The following is a 27271-nucleotide window of genomic DNA, read 5'->3' on the forward strand; positions in this document are numbered from 1 at the left end:
CTTTTGCTGTGCAGAAGGCTTTTATTATTTTCTAATAGTCGTAAAAAGAAATGAAGGTTAGGTGTCTTGGGAACTTGTTTATTTTATTATTATTGTTGTTGTTATTTTTAATCCTCACCCAAGGATATTTTTTCTGTTTATCTTCAGATAGAGTGGGAGGGAGGGAGGGAGGAAGGGAGGGAGGGGGAGAGGGAGAGGGGGAGAGAGAGAGAGAGAGAGAAACATTGATGTGAGAGAGACACATCGACTGGGCCTCCCGCATGACCCAACCAGTGCCGGGGATGAACTGCAACTGAGGTACGTGCCCCTGGCAGGAATTGAACACATGACTCATTGGTCCATGGTCTGATGCTCTACCGCTGAACCAAACTGGCTAGGGCAGGAATTTGTTTAAATGCCTAGATAAAAATTATAATGGCTAAAATGCTAACAAAACAGTGTTGTTTGTCTTTTCCTTTTCATTATTATTTGTATTTTAATTCTCTGTTGGAGAATTGTTTCAGTATTTATTTGCACAATCTCCAAGCGTTTTCCAAAGTTTTATCCTGTAATAGTCGGAGATTATTAGGGCTTTACCATAGAGAAATGACAGTCATTGGCCGTGAACAGTGTACCAGGCATGAGCTGCCAGGTCAATAATGTGTAACCTTGGAAGATGGGGCTGTGATAGTGATAATAATGCCTAATGTTTATTGAGTCATCACTTATGCCAGGCTGAGTGTTGTATACACATTGTATGATTTCATTTTTTCATCAGTGATTCTAGAAGCAGGCACTAATATTTCCATTTTAGAGCTGAGGACGAACACATTAGGGAGGTAGTAGTAGTAAGTGACAGAGACAGCTGATTCAAGACCTGGCTTGGTACTTTTCTCACTACCCTAGACTATGCTTCAAGTACTGTCAGTATCTAACTGGTACTATATTAATAAATGCACCGTGGAGGTCCAGAATGGTCTTCCGAGTCATCTAAGAATAATAACCCTGTGAAAAGTGTCTATCATTCTGTGGATTCCGCATCTTTAGCCGTGAGCCTTTCCAGGATGCATTGGTCCTTGCTGGATCAATTTTTTGTATCCAGTGTTGACTTAGGAGTTAAAAATTCTTTGTAAAATTTTTCAGTGTGGATGAATAAAAGTCTTTTAGCTTTTGGAAGATTTAAAGAAGCATTTTGAATAGTCAGAGTACAAGCAGTATTGAAGAAAATCTAAAGAAATTATGGGAAAAGCCCTGGCTGGCTTGGCTCAGTGGTTAGAGCATCGGCTTGAGGACCAAAGAATCTCGGGTTTGAGTTCAGTCAAGGGCGTGTACCTGGTTGCAGTTCGGGGTCGTGTGGGAGGTAACCAATCAATGTGTGTGTCTCATGTTGATGTTTCTTTTTCTCTCTCCCCCTCCCACTCTATCTGAAGATAAATGGAAAAATATCCTTGGGTGAGGACTTAAAAAAAAAGAAATGATGGGAAAAAATCAAAAAAAGACTTTTTAAAAAACGAAATAAGGACTGTGGAAATAAGGGGTCCATGTGAGGGGAGTTTTCATACTCTGAAGTAGAGAAACATGAATACAAAACAGCAAATAAACTCTTACATAGTTTGTTTCTCACATTACCATTTCTCATTCTACATTATGCCATTTAATCTTTGCATCAACCATGGGATAGAGAGTCACTGATGCTGAGGTATAGCTGGAGAGTAAAATAAACCTAATTGGTCCCCTAGAAGATAAATAGGTATAAAGAAAAAAAAGTAGAACAGTGTAACATTTCAGGATAATTCATTATTGAAATTTATTTTCTTTGTTTCTGTTTTAAGTAAGTAGTAATAAATGTTAATCTTACCACCTTACCTCTTTGGCTAGACAAGTAGCTTGTTAAAGTTGATAGTGTACATCCTTTGTAACTCTGGCACTCTTCTCTGAAATTCACTCACTCATTCAGCATGTGAATGTTTGTTGAGGGCTTAATATATGCCAGGCATTTTATGCTAGTCACTGAGTGGTCAGGATCACTACTTTGGTGGTGCTTTACAACCTCATGAGTTATAACAGGAAGTTGATAGTATGATTTTAAGACTCATTCATTATGTCCATAGACTATAGAAGAATCCATACTTCTGGCTAATAGAAGGTGTGATAAACTGGTCTGTATGTGCTTTAAAAGAAAAATTTTTATTTTTACCAATACAGATAATATGGGGCTCCAAATGCAATTCAAAGAAAAAATACAAGGTATTATGACAGAAGAGATATTAGAAAACCTGAAGAAAGGTGTGTTTTGTGGATGATTTGTTTAGTTGACACATTTAAAAGTTTTTTCAAATAAAACTTATCAAATGTTATTGGCTGGACAGATTGATTCAGCCACTTACCTGTAAATTTTGATTCTGTAAAATGAAAAAAAAATTTTTTTTTTCCAGAATACCTGAGAGTAGTTCATTCCTTATTTTAAGGTGATATGCTGATTTCTGATGATGATTAATAGAATGGATTTAGAACGTGTGGAATACCTCTTGTCTTTCAGTGTTCAGAAGCGATGGTTACCTGGAAATAAATTTCTGGGTCCAGCCTAGAAGTGAAATGTACCTTGTGATCATGTATGATGAAGACCTGTTTTCCAAGGCCAGCTGAGTTTGATTGTGACTTTCTTCTTCCCAAGCCACTGTTGTAGGCACCCCAGTCTTGTATGAGTGCTATAGAGATTGAGAAGCTAATAGTGTCTTTTCTCTCAAGTCAACTTAATGAAAGGGGCCAACTCTGGGGTTGGCAGCTGGGAAGCTCCAAAAGAGAAAATTCCTGTCTCTAGCTGTGAAAGTGTGTCAGACTTTTTTGCTGTTTGCTGTGTGACAATCTCCCACTAAGGATGAACCCCTAGACAGCAGGATGCCCACGAATCTTGTTCAGCCTCAGCTTTGTGCTCTCCGGTCTCCTGGGCCCCCTGGTGACTTGGCAGGGAGAATCTACCTAGGATTGGAAATGATAGTGCTCAATCTTGAATCGCAGGAATTTCCCGTGATTCAGATTGCTATTGCCCAACCTGGGTGTTGGGACACTTTGGTGTGTAGAAAGCATAGCTGTGTTATGTTGCAACATCCTGGCTTTCCTTCTTCAGTCTCCTTTGTCAATTTTTTAAACTAGAGAATAGGGAAAAGTGGTTACAGTACAATGGTGAAAAGAAGGGTGATGGTGTGGGTATGGATGTGCCTTCCACAAACCCTAGCCAACTTATCTTGTCTTTCTAAAAGCCACACCTGGTATATTTGGTTGTATACATGTTCATATGTGCTTGGACTGGTAGATGAGGACATAAGATAAATTAAAGTTTTTGTGCAAGATAGAAAAAGCTAACCTGTATCTGTGGCACAAAGTGTCCAGCTTTCATTGTGTAACTCTAGGTTACTGTTGTCCCTGTCTCACAGATGAAGGAATTAAGACTCAGAGATTAAATAATTTGTCCAAGGACATGGGGTTTGTTAATTCGGCCGGAATTGGGTTTGAACACGTGTTCTAATTCCAGGTGTTCTTTTCCAATTTCTACACCGGACTAGGGACCCTAATGCGAACACTGCCGTATTTATCTAACTGTTGTTTTGGGTTTACCTAAGTAAAAATGTGTGTGCATGTAGACAAAATCTGGAAGGCAACAAACAAAAATGTTAGTTATGTTCGAGGCTTGTTTGTTTTTACTTATTTCATGTCCTTTTTGTATCTGGAGACTTGTGAATCTTCACATTCAGGACAATACAGTAGCGTAAAAGCTATGGAATGGAAGCTGCAAAACCATGTTGAGACCTTGCCAGCAGCAAGGTCTTTCTCAGAGCTTTCTGGTATATTCAGGAGTCAACTCCTATTGTCCTGTAACTATGAGAAAGCAACTCCAAATTGAGGGACATTCTACAAAACAGCTGGTCTGTACTCTTTAAAAATGTCAGAGCTATGAAAGACAAAATCTGAGAAACCTTTCTATATGAAAGGAGAAAGCAGAAACATGATAACTAAGTGTGCCGCAATCCTGAATTGGGTCTTGGATCAGGAAAATAAATGCGGTAAAGGGCATTATTGGGACAACTGGCTAAATCTGAGTAAGGGCAGTCAATACAGTAAGTATTGTATCAATGTTAAATTTCCTAAAGTTGATAAATGTACTGTACTGTGCTTATGTAAAAGGGTGTTTTTAGGAGATGCAGAGTGAAGTACTTGGGCGGAAAGGATCATACTGTCTGCAGCTTACTCTCACAGGTTCTGCAAAAACAAAGAGTGTGTTTGTGTCTTTGTGTGTATGTGTGTGTGTGTACACCATTCCAGGTCTAATTCCTTATAATCAGGCAGGAAGAAGTACGTATGTGTTAGAAGTAGGTTATTACTAGGCATGTATGTACAGAGAACTTTGGAGCCTGAAAAGAGGGATTGGTCAGTTCTGCCAGGGTAGCCTGAAAAATGTCTTCATAGTTGCTGTGTCTAATCCTAGTGAGGGCTGGGGCTGGGGTTTTCTAGTGAGAGAGTGCATCCAGAAGAAAGATTGCTAATGCATGTGAGAGCTCATTGTTTTTGGCTGGCAGGTAGGGTGCATCAGGAGGTGCTGGAGGAGAGAAGGGCTGAGAAGTAGACAGGGGCCACATCGTGATGGTCTTGTATGTCTTACGAAGGAGTTTGAACTGTGTCCATAGACATGATGTAGATAATCTAGATGCCTTCAGCTGCAAGGTAACATCAAACTCCAGCTAGAATGACTTAAATGATAGGAAATGTATTTTCTCATGTACAAGAAGTCTAACTCTTTCTGGAACTGGTGGAGCAGAAGGCACCATCATGGGAGTTGACATCTGCCACAACAAAAACCAAAACGTTTGGTGCAAGGAGTGTAAGAGCCAGGACATCTACCTAAGGCTGTTGGTCAAGCTATGTAAGTTTCTGGCCAGAAGAACCAACTCTAGCTTCAACCAGGTGGTGGTGAAGAGGTTGTTCATGAGTCATACCAACCAGCTGCCTATCCTTTTCCCAGATGGTCCAGAAGATGAAATTTCCTGGCCAGGAGGGCAAAACCTCTATGGTTGTAGGAACTATAACCAATTATGTGGGTGTCTAGGAGGTGCCCAGGCTGAAGGTGTATGAACTTGGTGTGAGCAGCAGTGCCTGGAGCCGCATTCTCAAGGCCAGGAGCAAGATCCTCACCTTTGACCAGCTGGCCCTGGACTTGCCCAAGGGCTGTGGCATAGTCTTGCTTTCTGCTCCTTGCAAGGACTGAGAAGCATGCAGGTATTTCAGTAAGGTCCCAGGAATCCCTCACAGTCACACCAAACCCTACGTATGATCCAAGGGCCAGAAATTTGAACGCATAAGAGGCTGACAGGCTAGCTGCAGCTACAAAAACTAACCCCAGATCCTCCCTTGTCATTAAAAAGATTTTGGGTGCTAGGGAAAAAAAGTCTGAAGATAGGGAGATTTCAGGGTTGGATAATTCAGCTCAGAGATGGCTTCATGAACCCAGGTGTTTGCTTTTTTTTTTTTTTTTTTTTTGCTGCATTCATCTTTAGTGTGTGAGTGATGTCTCCTAGTTGAAGAGGGTGGCAACAGTTCTGTGATGAAATATAGTGAGAGGGGAATCTCTTTCTTAGCATCCCTTATTAGGAAGGAAAACCTTTTCCAGAATTGTCTTGACCAACTTGCCTTTAATGCCCTTAGCTAGAATTGTGTCACCTGCAAGGGGAAGATGATTGTGGTGGTTGGCTTCTCCAGTTGCACTCCCTCCTGTGGCTAGAAAGGTATTACCCTTCCTGAGAAGAAACTCTGACAGTTAGCAAAAGGGGGTTGTTGTATAAGCAGGTATCAGGGTCTGTCACCATAGAGAAAAAGAATTAATCTGCTATAAGTGAGTGGTGGAAAGAGGAGTGGCTTTGTTAAATTTTTTAAAAAGTCACATGCACACATATCCCCTTCACTACTTCACCAGGACAACTCTTTATTTTTGGCATATTACTTTCCAGCCCCTGCCCATATGCACATACTTTAGTTCTAATCTTACTCTAAGTGCCATTTTGCATACAGTTTTCATTGGCATGTTTTACACACCATATAAACATTTTCCCAGTCTTCATAATGATTCTAATGTATAATGTTTTATTGTATTTTATAGCAATTTATGAAACTTATTATTAGACAATAATAATAAAGGCTAATACTACTACCCACCGTTTAAGTGCTTTCCATTTGTTCATTTAATCCTCACAACAATTCTATTGGGATGTGATGGCTATTGTCACTCCAGTTTCCAGGTAAGAAAGGCACAGAAGGTCTAAGTAATTTACCCAAGGTCACACAGCTGACTAGTGGGGAGCTAGCAGCAGAGCTAAAGTTCTGATAGCTAGAGTCTATAACCATCAGGATAAACTGCCTCTGGATATTGTTATCCCCTTTTTTGATGTTACAGATAATATGGTGATGAACATATTTCTACATATCCTGTCCTTGCACGTGCATGCATAGCCAGGTTGTTGTGGGTTGAAGAATGCATGGTCAGTGAGGGACTACAGACGACATATATAGACCACATGTTAGGGAAATGTTACTTTGAAAGGGCCAGAAAAAAGGAGTTGCTTTAATTTTTTATGTTTGATTACCAGGAAGGATGATCTGTTTTGTTTATTGTTTAATCTTTCTTTGTGATGCTTACCTGCTTTTGTTCTTTGTGCATTTATACTTGGGAGTCAGGGTGCTTCTCATACTTATGTATGATTGACATTAACCCCTTTCATATGATACAAGTATTAAGCTGTTTTATTTTCTTTAAACTATTTTTTGTTTCTATGTATGTCTTTATTATTTTCTACAGCTTCAGCATTTTGAGAAATTTCATTCTGTTAAAGGCTAATTTTTGTTAATTTACCTTTTAAATATGTAATTACTTGGGGTTAGGCTTTACTTTTTTTTTTTATCCTCACCTGAGGACATTTTTCCATTTTTTTGTTCAGATAGAGAGAGAGGGAGAGGGTGAGAGAGAGAGAAAGAGAGAGAGAGAAACATCAACGTGAAAGGGATACATCGAGTGGCTGCCACCCGCACCACCCAACCAGGGCCAGGGGCAAACTGCAACCGAGGTACATGCCCTTAGCAGGAACCGAACTCGGGTCTCTCCAGACCGCAGGCCAACGCTCTAACCGCTGGGCCAAACTGGCCAGGGCTAATTTTTAAAATTGCTATTTATCTAACCTGATGCACAGTTGCTTTTTACACAATACATTTTTAAAAGCTTTTTTACCTTATAATTGTGTGTGTGTGTGTGTGTGTGTGTGTGTGTTTAACTCCCCATTGTTTTCCTTTAATTTGTGTATCTGTGTTTGTCCCCATACCACACAATTTGAATGTTCTTTGAAAATATATAATCATCCCTGGCCAGTTTGGCTCAGCAGTTGAGCGTCGGCCTGCGGACCAGAGAGTCCTGGGTTTGGTTCTCGCTAGGGGCACGTGCTACCAAAAAAGAAAAAAGGAAGAAAGAAAATACGTGATTGAATCAAACAGGGCTGGCCCTTTTCTCATCCGTTTAACTTCTTCTTTTTCAGATTTTGAAAAGTATTTTTTCATGTTTTATTTTCCCAATGAACTTTCAAATCATTTTGACATTACTCTTTAAGACGTACTAGTGTTCTGTGTTACATATGCCTCTTTAGGTTAAGATTGTAGTAGTATATGACAGTTGGAGAGCTATTATGGTTACTTAGTTTCTCATTTCCATTTCTGTTTAATTTCTAGATTTTGGACCATTGTTTGACTTGGAAAATGATCTTCCCGATGAGCTGATCCCCAATGGAGAATTAGGCCTTTTAAACAGTGGGAACCTTGTTCCAGATGCTGCTTCCAAACATAAACAATTGTCAGAGCTTCTGCGCGGAGGCAGCGGCTCTAGTATCAACCCAGGAATAGGAAATGTGAGCGCCAGCAGCCCTGTGCAGCAAGGCCTCGGTGGCCAGGCTCAAGGGCAGCCGAACAATGCGAATATGGCCAATCTGGGTACCATGGGCAAGAGTCCTCTGAACCAGGGAGATTCTTCAGCCCCCAGCCTGCCAAAGCAGGCAGCCAGCACCTCTGGGCCCACTCCCCCTGCTTCCCAACCACTGAATCCGCAAGCACAAAAGCAGGTGGGGCTGGTAACCAGCAGCCCTGCTACATCGCAGACAGGACCTGGGATCTGCATGAATGCTAACTTTAACCAGGCCCACCCAGGCCTCCTCAATAGTAACTCTGGTCATAGTTTATTGAACCAGGCCCAGCAGGGGCAGGCGCAAGTCATGAATGGATCTCTTGGGGCTGCTGGCAGAGGAAGGGGAGCTGGAATACCGTACCCTGCTCCAGCCATGCAGGGGGCCACAAGCAGTGTGCTGGCTGAGACGTTAACACAGGTTTCGCCACAAATTCCCAGTCACGCGGGACTGAACACAGCACAGTCAGGAGGCATGACCAAGGTAAGTGAGCATCAATGCTTTGAATGCTTCCTACTAACTGGGGGCTTCTCCCTCCAAGTAACATGGTAAAATGGGGTGACGTGCACCTTCCTGTCCTCCTTCAGGCTTTCTTTTCTTGCCCATCCCACTTGGAAGAGACAGATTTGGTATCTGGAGTCATTCTTTACAGGATAAAGATCTCTGCCCCATGTATTTAAAATGGGAATTCTTAAAGAAAACAAACGTAGAATAGCATGCACACCAGGCAGTTGAAAACATAGGGAATGTGTTTGGACTGATTGCTAGTTTTCAACCTCTGAGGAAAATGTGTGGAAATAGGACCACATGGTTGAAAGAGGCAGCTTCTGTTGAGAATCAGTTTGTTGGATCAGTGAATCTTGTAAAGGCTGCTTTACCCAGCTGGCCTACTTCTTACTTTTATATACCCTTTCCTTTTTACAGCCACCCTTAGGTAAAGTGTCTGTGGCCACAGTGTCCATTTTACCAACGAAAAAGTTGTATTCTAAGCTGGTCAGTTACTTGCCATGGTTAACAGAGAAGAGGTGCCAGAGTCATTGGGCAGTGTAGGTCCTTGGGTCCCAGAGGAAACTTAGAGCAGTGCTTCTCAAAGTGGGGTCCTCATCAACATCACCCAAGAGCCTGTTAGAAGTATAGAGCTGCTGACTCAGAAACTGAAGGTGGACCCAGCACTCCAGGTGGTTGTGAAGCCTGAGCAAGGTTGAGAGCTCTGCTGTAGGGAAAGGGCTAGGCTGGAGTTTATAGCCACCAGCCTTGTAATTGGTGTGGAAAGTAGGAACCACACTTGGAGAACAGGGAAGCAAATGCTCAGGTAGTTATGAGACAACTGGAAAAGATTGGAGTTGACAAGGGAAGAAGAGTGCAGTCCTGCATTCCACTGAAGAACAAATGCTGACAGAAGCTCTTAGACAAAGGCTTCTAAACTACAGCCACCAGGGCATCTACTTCAAGCAGTATTTGGTGCAGCAAATTTCAGAATAGAAAAATGGTTTGGGCTGTTCTTTGGATTTCATTTGTCCCATATAAGGAAGAGAGAGAAATTAGAATAGAACATAATTTCCCCCCAAGGTTTGATTTTGAGCATTAGGTGACAGATATGACTGTCTTAGGTATGGAGCAGATTTTTTTTTAAACTTAAGAAACAAAAATGAAGTACTTCCCTATACTGAAATTGCATTTATCTCTTTTGAAACATGCAAAGAAGAATGTGAACTTAAATTTTAGTTGTCCCTGGCATTTGAAGAGTAGGGGTTCATGTATGCACATGTCTTTTAGAGTTGGATTGACAGGATTTCTGATGGTTTTAAGATTCTTGGCTAGATTGGTGTTTGTTCCTTCTTCATTCACTAATCATTCCAATTCATACTACCCAGTTATAAAAAACTTTTTATTTTGGAGAATTTAAATCTTATACAAAAGTAAACATAATAGCATGATGCAAAACTTCTCGATCTTTTTGGTCTTAGGATTCCTGGATAATCTTTAAAATTATTGTGGGCCCAAATGAGATTTTTTAAAAATGTGGATTATTTCTATCAATATTTGCCACACTGGATACTAAAACAAACTTTTAAAACACAAGTACACATTACATTAGCCATTAAGCACAGTGACACCACATGTCACAGAGCCTCTGGGAGACAACTCTGTGTTCTTATGAGAGAAGGCAGGTGAAAAAGCAAAGACTGTCTTAGTATTTCATGAAAATAGTTTTGGCCCTTGATCATACTTGGAGAGCCATTGATAATATGTATTCCTAAAAGTTAGACTTGCCATACCCAAACATTAGTGCCATTCTCACATGTAAATGCATGAACAATTTTTTCACGTTGTCAAATGTCCACTAAATATTCAAATTCCCAGTGGTCTCCTTTGTTATAATTATTTTTTTCAGATTATTTTTCAAGATCTGAAAAACCCATATTTCAGATAGGGCTCTTAAAAATCTGTTAATCTCTAAGATCCTTAAAGTTTATTTGTTGAAGCATCTGGTGATTTTGCTTGCTATTTGTTTTTTGTTCTGGGGAGTTTCCTGTAGTCTGGGTTTTGCTGATTTCACCTCTATCACTTAATGTTCTTCTGTCTACCCAGGATTTTTATTCTGTCCAGGGGTTCTTTTCCTTGTACAGAGTGACCTTTCTTTCAAACAACTGTTTGTAAGTATTTACTATGTGGAAAGTAAACTACATTAGTGTTGTGAGGGTAGTCATCTCTATTGCCTATAGGTGCCCCAAGAGGCCCATGGTGAAGGAGAGGCAGGGACTGGCATTTGGAAAGATTGTCATGGCCTTTGAGTGGTGGGCAAATGGTAAGAGCAAGAGGCAAGTTCATTTTCAGCCATTCTTCTCTCTAACAGAATGGTATCAGAACCAAGATTTTAAAATGCACACAGAAAAAAAAAAACATTTTTAAAAGATAATTTTGTTTTAAAGATTTATTACACAGGAATTTCATATTTTCTATAAAATAATTCAAATAATAAAAGGAGCAGCCCCTCACACCTTATAGATAACTACTTCTATATAGATACATTTATTAACACACACCCCTTTTGAATACCAAATGAAACCCAACTATATAAGGATCTTGCTGTTTTGCCTAACAGCATACATATAACATACATACACATAACCACTTGTCAGTGTACACAAATTTTTGTTTCCTACTGATAGCAAAGTATTTCATTATATGATGCACCATAATTTGTTTATCTACTCGTCTGTGGACTCTTTTCAACTTTTCATTAGTTCAAACGATGCTACAATGAATGTATCCTTGTCTAGCCATATCCACATGCATCATGGGGTAGATAAATTTGAAAAGCAAGGTGAACTAACCTAGTTAGATATCTCTCCTAAACATAAAGAGTAGTATAGTATAACCAGTCTCCCCCTTTTTCCTTTTCTACCTCCCCCCTTTCTTTCTTTGTCTTTGTGTGTGTATACATGTACCTCCTTCCTACCATTTAACGATGTAAGGTGGAAGTTACTCCATGTTAGATGGAGCTTTCAGTTCTTCTTACTAGATAATAATCCAGTAGTAGTTTCTGTTTTGAGTATATCATAATTTATAGGACTAGTGCCCCATTGGCTAGACATTTCGGTTGTTTCCAGTGTTTTGCTGTTTTGACAGTTTTGATCTGTATTTACATATTTGTACATCAGAGTGACTCTAACTGCTGGATAAATTCTTCCGAATAAAATTTCTGGATTAAAGGATATTGACATTTTTAACATTATTATCATTATTATTATTATCATCGTCATCCTTATCCGAGGACATTTTTGCATTTATCTTCAGATAGAGTGGGAGGGAGAGAGGGAGGAAGAGAGAGAGAGAAACATCGATGTGAGAGAGACACATCGAGTGGTTGCCACCCACATGACCCTAACCGGGGCCAGGGACAAACAGAAACCGAGTACATGCCCTGAGCGGGGACCAAACCTGAGACTCTCTGGTCCGCGGTCTGATGCTCTAACCGCTGAGCCAAACCAGCCAGGGTGGATATTGACATTTTTAATAAGCATAGATATTGCCAGATACTCCAAAAACATTGCAAATTATACCCTCACCAGCACCAAATGAATCCCTGTCCCCCCAATTCTCACCAACACTGATGTCACTCTTTATTGATTTGCCATTCTGCTAGGCATATAGTCTAAGTAAAATATCTCTTTGTAAATTCATGGGCATTTGTAGTTTGCTGTTGATTACATTGTTTTTCTGATACATTGTTTCCCTTTTTTGTTGGTTTAGATTCTTAATTTTTTTTTTCTTTTTTTTTAATCCTCACCCGAGGACATTTTCCCATTTTTTGTTCAGATGGAGTGGGAGGGAGAGAGAGAGGAAGAGAAGGAGAGAGAAACATCGACGTGAAAGGGACACATCAAGTGGCTGCCACCCACACGACCAACCAGGACCGGGGACAAACTGCAACCGAGGTACACGCCCTGGTCTCTCTGGACCGCAGGTCAGCACTCTAACCGCTGAGCCAAACTGGCCAGGGCTCTTAATATTTTTTGTATAGTAAATGTTTATTTCTTTTAATAAATGCAAATTCTCCCTCCTTTTTTTATTTGCTAAAGTCTGTTTTACTAGGAATATGGCCACACAACTTTATAAGGGGATATTTTGTGATAGATGTATTTTTACCAAATAGATGTTTTCAGTTTTTATAAAATAAATATATCCATTTTTTTCTTTAGTGGCTTTTAAGTTTTATGTCATGTTTTAAAATGTTTTCTCTATTATAGAATTAAGAAATATTATTGTGTATTTTTTCCCTTATATGTTGGATCTTTAACTGAGAATTTACTTTGGCTTGAGTTATAAAGGTCTAGCTATATAATTTTTTTCTAAATTATAGTCATCCCAGTATTATTTATTTAGATATTGCTAATCCAGCTTTTTTCCTACTAATATGATGCACCATTTTTGGTGTGTTTTATTTAGTTTTTACATAAGGTTTGAGTCGAATTCTGGACTCTTTCTTTGTTTCATTAATCTTTGCTTATTCTGTGCCAGAAATTTATTATCATACCTGTGTAATGAGTTTAATATATAATGGAGCTAGTTGCTCTTTATTCTTTTTCAAGAATTCAATATTTTCTTTACTATTTATGTATAGTTCTCAACCCTGTCTATATATCAGAATTACTTGCACATCAAAATGCGATGGCCTGAACCACTGCAGACCAATTAAGTTAGAATCTCTGAGGTATGGCATGGACATTAATATAGTTCGTAGTTCCTCATGATTTTTATGGCAGCCATGGCTGAGAACTGCTGTTTCAGATAAACTTTAAGACTGTTTTTCAAATCCTTAAAAACAAACAAATAAATAAAATTCATAGGATTTGATTGGGATTGTATTGAACTTTATAAATTACTTAAGGAGGAATTTGACATTTTAGCAATTTTATGGCTTCCTGAGTTGTCGTGTCGTATATATGCAAGTTGTCTTTCATTGGAGTCTTAAGTTGCTTAGAAGTATAATAGTTTTCTTTACATAGGTAATACACCTTTTTTTTTTTTAATTTTTTTATTCTTTATTGAATTTTAGAGAGGAAGGGTGAGGGAGAGAGAGATAGAAATAACGATGAGAGAGAATATCTATTAGCCATCTTCCATCAGGGATTTGGCCCACAACCTGGGCACCTGCCTCGACTGGGAATTGAACTGGCGACCTCTTGGTGCATGGGTCGATGCTCAACCAATGAGCCACACCCGGCTGGGCAATACATCTTTCTTATTAAGCTTATTTCTAGATGTATTAATGAATTTATTGTTACTATTGGTAATGAGTTGTTCTGTTTCATCACCTAACTTAATATTGTTTTAATACAGAAAAAATAATGTATATATGTTGTTTGTATATATGTCACTTTGATAATTTGTCCACTTTATGGAATTCTCTTATTCTAACACTTTTTCAGGTGATTCTGTTGGATTTTTCTAGTAGACAGTAATCTTTTGTATTATTGATAATTTTGTTTTTTCCTTGCCAATATTTCTACCAGTGTTTATGCTCTTAGGCCCCTGTCTTAGATCTGACTTAAATAGAGATGTATATCTAGTGTTATTAAGTGTAATGTGAGGGTTGGTCTGCAGTCATTTAAATTTGGGGAATAATCTATTCCTTATTTATAATAAGGATTTTTGTTGCTGCTATTAATCCTCATCCAAGGATATTTTTTCCATTGGTTTTTAGAGAGAGTGGAAGAGTGGGGGAGAGACATCAATGTGAGAGAGACACATTGATTGGTTGCCTCCCACATGTACCCCAACCAGGGATGGGGATCCAACCTGGAACCCAGGTACTGCGACCCAGATATGTGTCCATGACTGCGATCAAACCCGCGGCCCTTTGGTATGTAGGCTGACACTCTAAATACAGCTACACCGGCCTGGGCTATTAAATGGATTTTATCAAATTCCCTGTTGACATCTGTGGTGATTACCCTGTGATTTCTCTCTCTCTCTCTTTTTTTTTTTTTTGGTTAATCTTCACCTGAGGATAATTTTCCATTGATTTTTAGGTAGAGTAGAAGGGAGGGAGGGAGGGAAGGGGAGGGAGTCAGAGAGAGAAAGAGAGAGAGAGGGGTGAGAGAGACATATCGATTGGTTGCCTCCTGCATGACCCTGACCAGGACTGGGGATTGAACCTGCAACCCAGGTACGTGCTCTTAACCAGGAATTGAACCCACATCCCTTCAGTCCATGGGCTAATGCTCTAACCATGGAGCAAACCAGCCGGGGCTGATTTCTCTCTTTTGCTTTATTTATGTGACAGATATCTCAGTAGGTTTTCTAACATCAAATTGAACCATCTCTGTAATTGTGAAATTAAAAGTTAATATATTGCCCTGGCCTGTTTGGCTCAGCGATTAGAGCATTGGCCTGCGGTCCAGAGAAACCCGGGTTCGGTTCCTGCTAAGGGCACGTACCTTGCTTGCAGTTTGTCCCTGGCCCTGGTTGGGTCGTGTCAGTGGCAACCACTCGATGTGTCCCTTTCACATCGATGTTTCTTTTTTTTTAATCCTCACCTGAGGACATTTTTCCATTTTTTGTTCAGGTAGAGTGGGAGGGAGAGAGAGGAACAGAGAGAGAGAGAAACATTGATGTGAAAGGAACACATCGAGTGGCTGCCACCCGCACAACCAACCAGGGCCGGGAACAAACTGCAACCGAGGTACACGCCCTTAGCGGGAACTGAACCCGGGTCTCTCAGGACCGCAGGCCGACGCTCTAACCGCTGAGCCAAACCGGCCAGGGCTCACATCGATGTTTCTCTCTCCCTCCCACTCTGTCTGAACAAAAAATGGAACAAATGCCCTCGGGTGAGGATAATAAAAAAAAATTAATGCTGAATTTTATTTGCTAGCCTTTCATTTAGAAGTTTTGCTTCTCAATAACCAATAATGAGGTTTTGATATCAGTGTTATGTTAACTTGATCAAAAAGAGTTTGGAAGCCTTTCACACCTGTACGTTCTCTGGAATGGTTTAGCATTTGAATGATCTTTTCCTGTACAATTGTATGGGCTTGAAGCTGTTTTTCCTAGGGAGTGACTTAAGATTATCTTTGACAACACTCTTGTTCTGGTTTCTGTAAATATGACCCTTTTAGACTTTATGTCTTTTGGGTTTATATATTTTTCTTTTAGAAAAGTCTAAATTTACTTCCAGAGAAAAGCTAAAAATATTTCTCTTTTACTTATAAAAAATATGAAGTGGGTACTATGTACTACTTTTCACATGTTGCAGATTAAAAAATGGAAGCACATAGAACAGGAAAGTTGAATAACCTTTCCATGATCACACAGCCAGTAAGTATCAGAACCAGGATTGGCTCTCAAACAGTCTGGTTAAGGGTCTCTTTTGGACTTTCTGGACGTTTGTGATTATTTCCCTTTTCTCATTCCTGATTTTGTGTGATTCTTAAAGAAAATATTTAAAATAGAAAACATAAGCCATTCAGCAACATGACAATAATGTTAACAAGACATGATATGATTAAAAAAATAAAACAAAATGATTTCTCTATTTCAGCAGTAGCAAAATTTGATACGTTATTCTTTTTTTGGTAGCATATTTTAGTTTTCTACTGAAAATAACTCACATGCTTGTGTTTTAGAAGGAAAGCAGAAAAGATACATTTAAGTGGGATTTACTAGCCATACAAACACTCAAGTTATTCTCCTGGCTTCAGGTGCAGAGAAATGTTGCTCTGCACAGAGAACATGGCAGAGGGAAGCCAGAAGCTGGTAGAAAGAGGAAGATGTGTGATATCTAGCTGAGTTCAGAAATCTAAGGTTGATAAAAAATGTGCTTTTGCAGCCTTAGAAATGCTTTTAGTTTTTTCTTATAAGTAACACAACTGAAAAGGGACCAAAATAGTTTGTACAGTAAACCTTCTTCACATAGAGTTAGATAAGTGCTTATTTTGTGATAAGGGTTTTTTTTTAGAAATGGTCAGAAAATGTAGAGCTTGTTTTTGCCTGGAGCTCTCCCTAAGGAGTAAGGTTTTTTTTAATTTAGATTCAGACCCGCTGGACCCAATCAACCAACATTTTGGTCAGATAGGGTAAAGCAGTGGTTCTGAGATTTGAGTCTACAGAAGAATCACTGCAGGCTTATTAACTCAGAATCCTGGGCTCCTCCCCAGAGTTGCTGATTCAGCGGGTTTGGGATGGGGCCTGAGAATTTATATTTCTTGCCAGCTCTCTGGTGACTCTAGTTGTGCTGGCCATGGACCATGCTCTGAAAACCTGTATACTGGTGGAATAGATTAACCAGAATATAGTCAGTAAAGAATTAGTAGAGCCAAGTCAGCTATTAAAGGAATGCATGACTCATCCACGTTCTCAATTTTGGAATGATAATTGGACATTTTTAATATTTAATAGCAAAGAGAAATAATACTATACGTTTGTTTGATACTTTTCTCTTTTTCATGTATTGCCATCTTATATAATCCTTAAACTAATGCAAAGAAAACAAAGGAATGTTACATTAAGTAAATACTAATTTGGACTTTTAAAAAAGATCACAATGGAAATAAATGGTTTGTCTATAGACTGAAAAGACTAAAAGTGCTCATCAGTAGATGAGTGGAAAGAAAAGCTGTGGTACATTTACACAATAGGATATTATGCAGCTGGAGGAAAGAAAGATTTCTTACTCTTTGAGATGGCATGGAGACCTGGAAAACATGCTAAGTGAAATGAATCAGTCAGAGAAAGACAAGTATCACATGATCTCACTTATTTGTGGAATATAATGAACAAAATAAGTTGATCAAAATAGATGCAGAGACATGGAAGTAGGGGACAGACTGACAAACTTCAGAGGGAAGGGTGATAGGGCAAGAAGAGATAAAGCAAAGAATTTATATGCATATATGGATAACCAAAGGTCATAGACAACAGTGTGGTAAAGACAGGAGGGGACTAGAGAGAGGAGGAAGGGTCAATGGGGGAGGGGAGAGGAAATCTGGAATACTTACAAGAATAAAGATTTAAAAGAAAAGATCACAATGGGAACAAATGGTTTGTCTATAGAATGAAAAAATTGAAAGCTTTGAATTAATACAGTGTGCTGTGAGATTTACAGAGCTCCTGTAGGCACACGTTTTTGGTAGAAATATTAAGCAGTCTTGTACTGGTTCATTACTGTGACTTTAATGTAAGGTGATCATAGTTGTCCTTTAGAATGTGATTTAGGGTGTGCCTGACTTCACCTGATAGTTATCCATGAATTTATTTCATTTTAAACCATTTTAATTAGTGAGGTTATGTGAGATATAATGAGATAATATATAACTGGATATTATTGTAGTTAGTAGTAGTAGAAGTAGCAGCACTGACTGCTTTACCCAGATGCAGTATAGCTCAGTACTTAAAAGCAGAGCTTGGGCTCTAAAGTAAGCTGCCTCAGTTCAAATCCAGACACTACTAATTATTATCCTGGGAAAATTGCATAATCATTCTGGATCTTGGATTTTTTTTCTCTTTTTAATGAGGATGATGGTAGTGCCTGCCTTTGAAAATTGTGTGGGTTGAAAGGGGATCATATCTTTCTCATAGAATTGTGTTGATTAAATGAGATAGTGTATGTAAAGATTTTTTTTAAAATTAAAAACAATACTTTCATTAACAAGTTTGGGACACAATGGGCAACTTCACAGACCAACAGAAATAAGATAGTCCCAAGACACTGAAATGTAACATTGCAGCAGACAGGTTAATGCCTTTTTTTTTTCCCCCATTTATCTTCAGATAGAGGGAGGGAAAGAGAGAGAAACATCGATGTGAGAGAGAGGGAATCGAACTTGGGACTCTCTGATTCTCAGGTTGACACTCCAACTGCTAAGCCAAACTGGCCAGGGCGACAGGTTAATACTCTTTACTCTCATCCTGTCCCTCAGCACTGTCTTCTGCAACTTTCTCATAATCCTCAAGGACAGCCATGTCCTCATGGACCACTCCATTCTTCATGCCCTGACCCATGTACCAGTGAACAAATACGCACTTGGTATACATCAGATCAGACTTGTAGTCCAGGTGAGCCCAGCTGTGATGTTCAGCATGCATACAGCTTTCTGTACTTCATCCAGGTCTCCACCAGTTACCACTGAGGGAAGCTGATAATTAATGCCAGCTTTGAAGCCAGTGGGGCACTAGTCCACAGTTGGATGGTATGCTAGGACTTAATGGTGGCAGTGGCAGCATTAACATCTTTGGGAACCACGTCGCCACAGTACAGCAGGCAGCAAGCCGTGTATTTACCATGGCAAGGGTCACATTCCACCATCTGGTTGGCTGTCTCAAAACATGCATTGATGATCTCTGTTATAGTAAGTTGTTCATGGTAGGCTATCTCAGCAGAGATGACAGAGGCATACTGTGGCCAGAGGGAAGTAGAGGTGGGGATAGGGTACCAGGTTGGTGTGAAATTTAGTCAAAATATTATTCAGGGCTTTATCAAACCTTACGGGGAGCAGTGATGGAGAACACAATATGGCTAATAAAGTAGTATTTAGGTTGGGTGTTTAGTATCAAGGTTTTTATGACAGATGTCGTAGATGGCGTCATTGTCGACCATGAGGGCACGGAGTGCTCCAGGGTGATGTGGGTGGTGAGGATGAAGTTGTAGAGCTGTGGAAACCTGGGAGGCTGGGTAGATGGAGAACTCTAGCTTGAACTTCTTCCCATAATCATCAGAGCTGGTAAACCCAGAACCAGTTCCCCCACCAAATCTAGAAAACCAAGAAGCCCTGAAGACCTGTGCACTGGTAAGCCAGTTTCCAAATTTGGTCTAAGACAAGGTCAGTGATCTTGCCAATGGTAAAGTGCTCATGGGCATAGTTACTGGGAGCATCTTCTTTGATTATGATGAGCTGCTCAGTGAAAGAGCTGTTGGTACGTACCAGTGTGAACTTCATAAATGACCATGGGTTCCAGGTCTGTAAATAGCACCAGTGAACAAATGCACACTTGGTATACATCAGCCCTGACAGCACCTGTTTCACTGAAGAATGTGTTGAAGGAGTCATCTTCTCCAATGGTCTTGTCACTTGGCATGCTATGTTCTAGGCATTGCTGATCTGGACACCAGCCTGGCCAACATGAATGGAGATGCAATCACACATAACTGAGACCTGTAGGGCTCTGTTGGTTTGGAGTTGGTGAGGGGTGGGAACAAGGACCTCCCACTGACAGACTACCAAGGAGTCTGAGGGAGAAATCCGTAAAGTTCTTAGCACAGTGCCTGGGTTTACTGAAAAACTTTTAGAGAAAATTGGTTAGTTGGCTAGGTACTTTCTTACATAAAGGATTAAGATAACCACAAAATATTTTACGTGATAATGAGACTGCTTTCTGATGTTTTCAATGAATATTTTCTAATAAAAATAGTTTATGCTTATTAGACAAAATTTGAAATTCTAGAGAACACATTGCCCATAATTCTATCATCCAGCAGCGTTAACTTTTTGATGCTTTTCCTACCAGTCTTTTATCTATAATTATCTCTTTATAAAGTCAAAGTTGGAGTCGTGTTTTTTTTTTCTAGTTCTTTTTAACTGATTATTTTCTGTAACAAACTGAACGTATGTTTTGCATAATAGCAACATTGAATACTTTGATTTAATAAGCTCCCTGGTGACTACTTTGAAGAGTATTATGTACTTGTAAGAAAAACCAGTCAACCTGTTATTTCCAACTAAAGGTCAACAATTGGGATATGGAGTTAAAGACCTACATGTATTAATTTTTTAAATATTTTATTTTAATTTTATTACTGGAGGTATAATTTACATAGAAATACACATGTTTTTTCTTACATGTTACAGTTTGATGTATTTATCAAAACTCTTGCCTGTATAACCCACAACCTTACCAAGATACAGGTCATTTCATTACCGCAGAAAGTTTCTTTATATTTCTCCCTTTTTCTGTCCTTTCTACCCCTACCCCAATAATCACTACTGATTTCCTTCACCATAGGTGATTTTTACCCATTCTCAAGCTTTGTATAAATGGAATCATACAGTATGTACTTTTTTTGCAAGGCTGCTTTTGCTTACAGAATGTTTTGAGATTTATTCATGTTGTTGCCTGAATCAGTAGTCTTTTGTTTTTGTAATCTTCACCCAAGGATATATTTTTATTTCTTTTAGAAAGGGACAGAGAGAGAGAAAAACATCGATTGGTTGCCTCCCTTATGCACCCTGACTGGGGATCAAACCCACAATCTAGGTATGTGCCCTCACCGGGAATCAAACCCACAACCTTTAGGTGTATGAGACGATGCACCAACCAGCTGAGCCACCTGACCAGGGCATTAGTTCTTTTTATTGCTAAATAGTGTTGTTGCTTTTTAATTTATTTTTTTCTTTATTGATTTTAGAGAGAGTGGAAGTGAGAGAGAGAAACATCCTTGAGAGATAACATCGATTGGCTGCCTCCTGCATGCTCCTCACTGGGGATCATGCTCACAACCTGGGCATGCATCCTGACCAAGAATCAAACCAGCAACCTCTTGGTGCATGGGTTGATGCTCAATCACCGAGCCACACCAGCCAGATGCTAAATAATATTTTATTGTGTGAATATGCCATGATTTGTTCATTCAGTCTCCTATTCATGGACATTGTGGTGATTTCTAGTTTGGAGCTATTAAGAATAAAGTTTCTGTGAACATTTTATACAAGTCTTTGTGTGGACATACAAATTTTCATTTCATAACTAGGAATACATAACTAGTAATGGATTTGACCAGATAAGGAGAAGTCTGTTTCTGGACTCTAATGTAGGAATCAGCAAGCTGTGTAGCCCATTGATCAGATTTGGCTTGTTGACTATTTTTTATGGCCCATAAACCTAAGAATGGTTTTTATAGTATTTTTAAATTTTTTTAAATTGATTTTTAGAGAAGGAGGGAGGGAGGGAGAGAGAGAGAGAGAGAGAGAGACTTGTTGTTCCACTTATTTATCTGTTCATCGGCTGATTCTTATACATGCCCTGACTGGGGGATTGAACCCGCAACCTTAACATATTGGGACAACGCTCCAACCAACTGAGCTATTCGGCCAGGTGCTTTTTATAGTTTTAAAGGGTTGGTTTAAAATAAACTAACAGATAAAAGAATGAGGGATGGGAAACAGGTTGCCTGCTAAGACTAAAATATTTACTAACTGGCCTTTTATAGAAAAAAAAGTTTGTCACCCCTCTTCTAGTCTATTCAGTTCTGTTCATGTTTTGTTGTTGTTGTTAATCTTCACCCAAGGATATTTTTCTATTGATTTTTAGAGAGAGTAGAAAGGAGGGGGGGAGGGGAGAGAATACCATGGATGTGAGAGAGACATCAATTGGTTGCCTCTCACATGACCCTGATCATGTTGGGGATAGAACTGGGAATCGAACAAGTAACCCTTTGGTCCTCGGGCTGACTCTCTAACTGCTGAGCCAAAGTGGCCAGGGCTATCTATATCTGTCCATTTCTTTAGTGTTATATAGTAAGCATTAAAATCAGGTTTCTTGGTTTCTCATTTTCATTTCTGTTTAATTTCTAGATTTTGTATCATTGTTTGACTTGTTTTTTGCTAATAAGGAGAAACAATTTATTTTTTTGTATTAACATTATATCCTATGATATAGTTCTGTTAGTCATTTGGTAGATGCCTTAGAATTTCCCAGGTCATGTTGTCTTTTTATTTTATTTTATTGATTTTGGAGGGAGGAGGAGGGAGACAGAGACAGAGAGAGAAAGAAACATCTTTTTGAGAGAGAAACCATTGATCGGTTGCCTCCTGTATGTACCCTGATGGGAATTGAACCTGCCACCTTTTGGTGTACAGATGATATCCAGTGAACTGAGCCACCAGGCCAGGGTCAGTCATGTCGTCTTTGAATAGAGATAGTTTTACTTCTCCTTTTCTAATCTGCATGCCTTTAATTTTTCTGGCTTAACTGCTCTGTCTAAGATCTCTAGTACAATATTTAATAAGAGTAGTGAGCCCTGGCCAGTGGCTCCGTGGTTAGAGCATTGGCCCGCACACCGAAGGGTTGGGGTTTGATTCGATTAAAGGCATGTACCTAGGTTGCAGGTTTGATCCCTGACCCCAATCAGGGCATGTGTGGGAGGCAACTAATACATGTGTCTCTCTCATATCCATGTTTCTCTCTCTCCCCCCCCCTCCTCTTCCTCCCTTCTACTCTCTCTAAAAATCAATGGAAAAATATCCTCAGGGAAGATTGACAAAAAAATAATAATAAAAATAAATAAAAATCATGAGAGCATACATCCCTTATCTCATTCTTGATCTGTGGAAGAATGTATTCAGTTGTTATTATTATGTATGGTGTTAGTTATAGGATTTTAAAGATATTCTTCATCAGGTTGAGGAAAGCCCATACTGTTCCTAGTTTGCTGAGTCTTTTGATTATAAATGCTTGCTAAATTTTGTCAAATACTTTTTCTGCATCTAATGAGATGATCTTAGGGATTTTCTTTATTCTCGTAATGTGAAGTACATTTTTCTGAAGGTTGACCACTTTATATCCCGGGGTTAACCCCTCTTGATCATAATGTATTACCCTTTTTATATATTACTGGATTTGATTTATTAAAATATTGTTCATGATGTATTCATCTGTATTCATGAGGGATTTGGGTCTGTATTTTTTTTTCTTGCAGTGTCATTTAGTTTTGGTATCAAGAATATACTGACTTCATAAAATAATTTGGGAATTATTCCCTCTTCCCTTCTTTTCTGAGAGAGTTTGTCTAAAGTTAGTAGTATTTATGCCTTAAATGTTTGATAAAATTTACTAGTGAAACCTGGGTCTGGAATTTTCCTTGTGGGAAGGTTTTAATAATGATTCAATTTGTTTAATAGATATAGGCAATTTAAATATTTTATTTCTTATGTTAATTTTGGTAATTTGTGTTTATCTGGCATAAAGATGTTCTTAATACAATAGCTCCCTAACTTCCTTTTTTTTTTAATCCTCACCAGAGGACATTTTTGCATTTATCTTCTGATAGAGCAGAAGAGAGAGAGAAACATCGATGTGAGAGAGACACATCGAGTGGTTGCCACCCACACAACCCCAGCCGGGGCCAGGGACAAACTGCAACCGAGGTATGTGCCCTTAGCGGGAACCTAACCTGGGACTCTCCGGTCCACAGGCCAATGTTCTAAATGCTGAACCAAACCGGTCAGGGCTCTTTTCTTTTTAATGCCTGTAGAGTCTGTAATAATGTAATGCCCCCCCCCCCCCATTTCAGTTTGATATTGATGGTTTGTGTTTATCTTTATTGTTTTTCCCTGATCAACCTAGGTAGGGCTTTGTCAACTTTATTGATATTTTCAAACAACCATCTTTTTTTTTTTTTTTAATTGGTTTTTTAGAGAGAGGGAAAGGGAGAGAGAGAAACATGGATGTGAGAAAGAAACTTTCATCAGCAGCCTCCTGCACACCCCCTACTAGGGATTGAGCCCACAACCCAGGCATGTGTCCTGACCAGGAATTGAATTGGGACCTCTCACTCCATGGGACTGTGCTCAATCCACTGAGTCACACTGGCTGGGCTCAAACAACAATTTTTAGATTTGCCAATTTTCTCTTGTGTTATATTTCATCTATTCTGTTTTTATTTTCTTCTATTTACTTTGGGTTTTCTTTGCTCTTCCTAGCCTCTTGGGGTAGGCACTTTTAATCAATTGATTTTAGACTTCACCAGTATTAACATTTGAGCAATAAATTTCACACTAAATATTGTTCTGTACTGTATCACATAAATGTTGATGTGTTTTGGTTTCATTATTTAGTTCAGAATATTTTTATATATTATGATTTCTTTGATTTGTGTTTTTCTATAGAAGTATGTTGCTTAATTTTCAAATATTTGAGAATTTTGCAAATATTTTATTATGGATTTCTAATTCCATTGTGATCAGAGAACATGCTCAGTATGATTTTTATGCTTTGAAGTTTATTGAAACTTGTTTTATGGCCCAGCACATGGTCTGTCTTGATGACTATTTTACATATGCTAAACAAGAATGTGCCTCCTCCAGTTGTAGGGTATATTTTGTGAATGTCAGAGTAAGTTGGTTGATTGTGTTCAAATCAGTTATGTCCTTCCTTACTTTGTCTCTTTTATCAGTCAGTTACTGAGAGAGGAGTATTAAAATATCCAACTATAATTATAGATTTCTTGATTTTTCCTTTAGTCAGAATGAAATCTGACTACTTATTTCATATGGCTTGAAGACCCTTTCATTAGGTGAATATACATTTTGGGTTAAGTCTTCCTGATGATTTGAACCTTTTTTTCATTTTACGTGTTCCTCTTTGTTTCTATCAATATTCTTTGTCTTGAAACCTACTTTGTCTCATTAGCCTAGCCACTTCTTTTTAATGATTAATATTTGCAAATATATCTTTTGTATCCTCTTGTCTGTGTCTTTTTATATTTTAATTAATTAATTTTTTTGTTGTTAATCTTCACCCAAGGATATATTTTTATTGATTTTTTTTTTTTTTTTTAAGAGAGAGTGGAAGGGAGGGAAGGGGAGAGAGTGAGTGATGTGAGAGAGACACATTGATTGGTTGCCTCCTGCAAGGCCCTGGACCCCAAGCATCTAACTTACAACCCAGGTAGGCTGGGCATCTAACCTGCAACCCAGGTATGTGCCCTTGATCAGTAATTGAACCTGTGATACTTTGGTCCGTAGGCCATTGCTCTTCCCACTGAGCCAAACTGGCCAGGGCTCTTGTCTGTGTATTTAAAGTGTCTCTTTTGTAAAGAGCATATAATTGGAACTGACTTAATTCTGACAATTTTAACTTTTTCTTTAATTCTGTTTTTCAATTATAGTCTGTATTAAAAATTTTGTATTAGTTTCAGGTGTGTGCTGCATAGTGGTTAGACAATCATGTCCTTTACACAATGATCCCCTGATACAATCTTAGTCTTTTAATTTATTTACATTGAATGTTGGTATAGTTGGATTTAGATCTTCCATCTTGCTACTTGTTTTCTATTTGTCCCTTCTATGTTTTGTTTCTTTCCTGGCCTCCTTTTGAAGGCTAATTCTTAACATCTCTGTCATCTCAGTGTTTGTTTCATTTGGTTGGTCATTTGTTTAAATATATAATTCCTAGTTATAGGTCACATTTTCCCTCCTCTTGTATGTTCAGCAATTTTTGACTGTGTAGTGAACATTGTGGGTATGTTGTTGAATATGAGTTTTGTTTGTCTCCCTTTACAGAGTTGTTTTTGTTTTGTTTTTTTATCCTTACCTGAGGACATTTTTGCATTTATCCTCAGATAGAGCAGGAGGGAGAGAGGGGGGAAGAGAGAGAGAGAAACATCGATGTGAGAGAGAGACATTGAGTGGCCACCACCCGCGCAACCCCAACCAGGGCCGGGGACAAACTGCAACGCAGGTATGTGCCCTTAGTGGGAACCAAACCCAGGACTCTCCTGTCCGCAGGCCAACACTCTACCGCTGAGCCAAACTGGCCAGGGCTTTTACAGAGTTTTGGGTGTTTTTTTTTCTGGCAGACTTTTAACTCAGATCAGTTTGATCCTTTCAAGGTTTGTTTTTAAACATACTTAAGGCATGTCTTGAGGAGCCTTGCTTCTTAGACATGGTCTTTTTGGGGGTCTCAATTCAGTTCCTGGGATGTTCAGGAAGATCTTGAACCTCTGACTGGTCAGAACTTCTATGTTTCCAGCACTGTGCCTTCTCTGAAATCTGTTCAGTGCACAATTCCACAGGTTCTCGTAAGCCGATTTTCAAACTCTTCCCTGGGACTATTCTCTGTTGCCTGTGGATCTCTGCATTTTGTTATTTGTTGCCTGTGGTTTCCTTGGTGGGTAAACTTGTCTGATCTGAACAAATAAATATAATTTCCAGGGGTAGGGAGTCTGAACCTGAGAGTTGGATCCTCAGGCCAGCTCCCACCATGGCAAACATGCCAGCCTCAGAGGTGGGCAGAAGGAACAGGCTTCCCCTTGAGTGTCAGGGGACAGCCCAGATAACGAGGAAATTTGGAAACATCGTTCATTGTACCTAAACTTTAAAGTCATCCTGTAGGTGACTTTTCACTCGATCAGTGAAAAGTTTGGTGCTCAGAAATCGAATAGTTTGTGTAGGGTCACATTGGGAGATAACTGCCCAGTATTTACAACCCAGGGTCAGTCTGAAGTCTCTGCTGTTTATATTCCTCTTGTGTGCTTTTCCTTCAGTACAAACATTTTAGGAATCATTTTGAAACCCAGCCATTAACCTATCTTTCAGACTAGCATAGATTAAGGCAGTGCCTCCTAAACTTGAATAACTCACCTAGTGTTCTTTTTAAGATGCAAATTATGATTTGGGGTGGGGCGATGTGTATGCTTTTCTAACAGCTCTGGGAGGAGCTGGTTCTGTGGCTGTGCTCTTCAGGCTCTGGAAGATGTCTGTCTGTCTTGATGGTGTCCTTTGGGTTAGATATGTCACACTTTAAAAGTTATCTCTGTTACTTCCTTTATTCAGTGTACAAAGTTGGGAAGTGCTAAACCTAACATTCTTTTTTATTAAATATGTTTTTGTTGATTTTTTTTAGGGAGAGAGAGAAACATCGGTGTGAGAGAGAAGCATCAGTTGGCTGCCGCCTGCACGCCCCCTACTGGGAATCAAGTCTGCAACCTGGGCATGTGCCCTGACTGAGAATAGAACTGGGACCTCTCAGTCCATGGGACGACACTCAATCCACTGACCCACATTGGCTGGGCTGGTTTTTTC

The 27271-nt window shown here is 39.2% G+C and overlaps 1 protein-coding gene and 1 pseudogene across 5 annotated transcripts in view; both read left to right on the top strand.

Annotated features, from left to right (window-relative positions):
* The window catches only part of LOC118641604 (CREB binding protein), a 149398-nt gene that overhangs the window by 18514 nt on the left and 103613 nt on the right, over window positions 1–27271 (top strand). For 2 of the 5 annotated variants that reach the window (XM_036278906.1, XM_036278910.1), the window contains exon 2: window positions 7741–8450. In XM_036278906.1, the coding sequence (XP_036134799.1) occupies window positions 7741–8450 (710 nt within the window). Of the gene's footprint in view, window positions 1–1842; window positions 2266–7740; window positions 8451–15641; window positions 15795–27271 lie in introns of those variants that run through there. The other 3 variants (XM_036278904.1, XM_036278905.1, XM_036278907.1) reach the window with 3 other exon arrangements.
* Window positions 2314–5477, top strand: LOC118641605 (annotated as a pseudogene).

Source organism: Molossus molossus, unplaced genomic scaffold, assembly GCF_014108415.1.
Source record: "Molossus molossus isolate mMolMol1 unplaced genomic scaffold, mMolMol1.p scaffold_m16_p_3, whole genome shotgun sequence".
NCBI classification, from domain to species: Eukaryota; Metazoa; Chordata; class Mammalia; order Chiroptera; family Molossidae; genus Molossus; species Molossus molossus.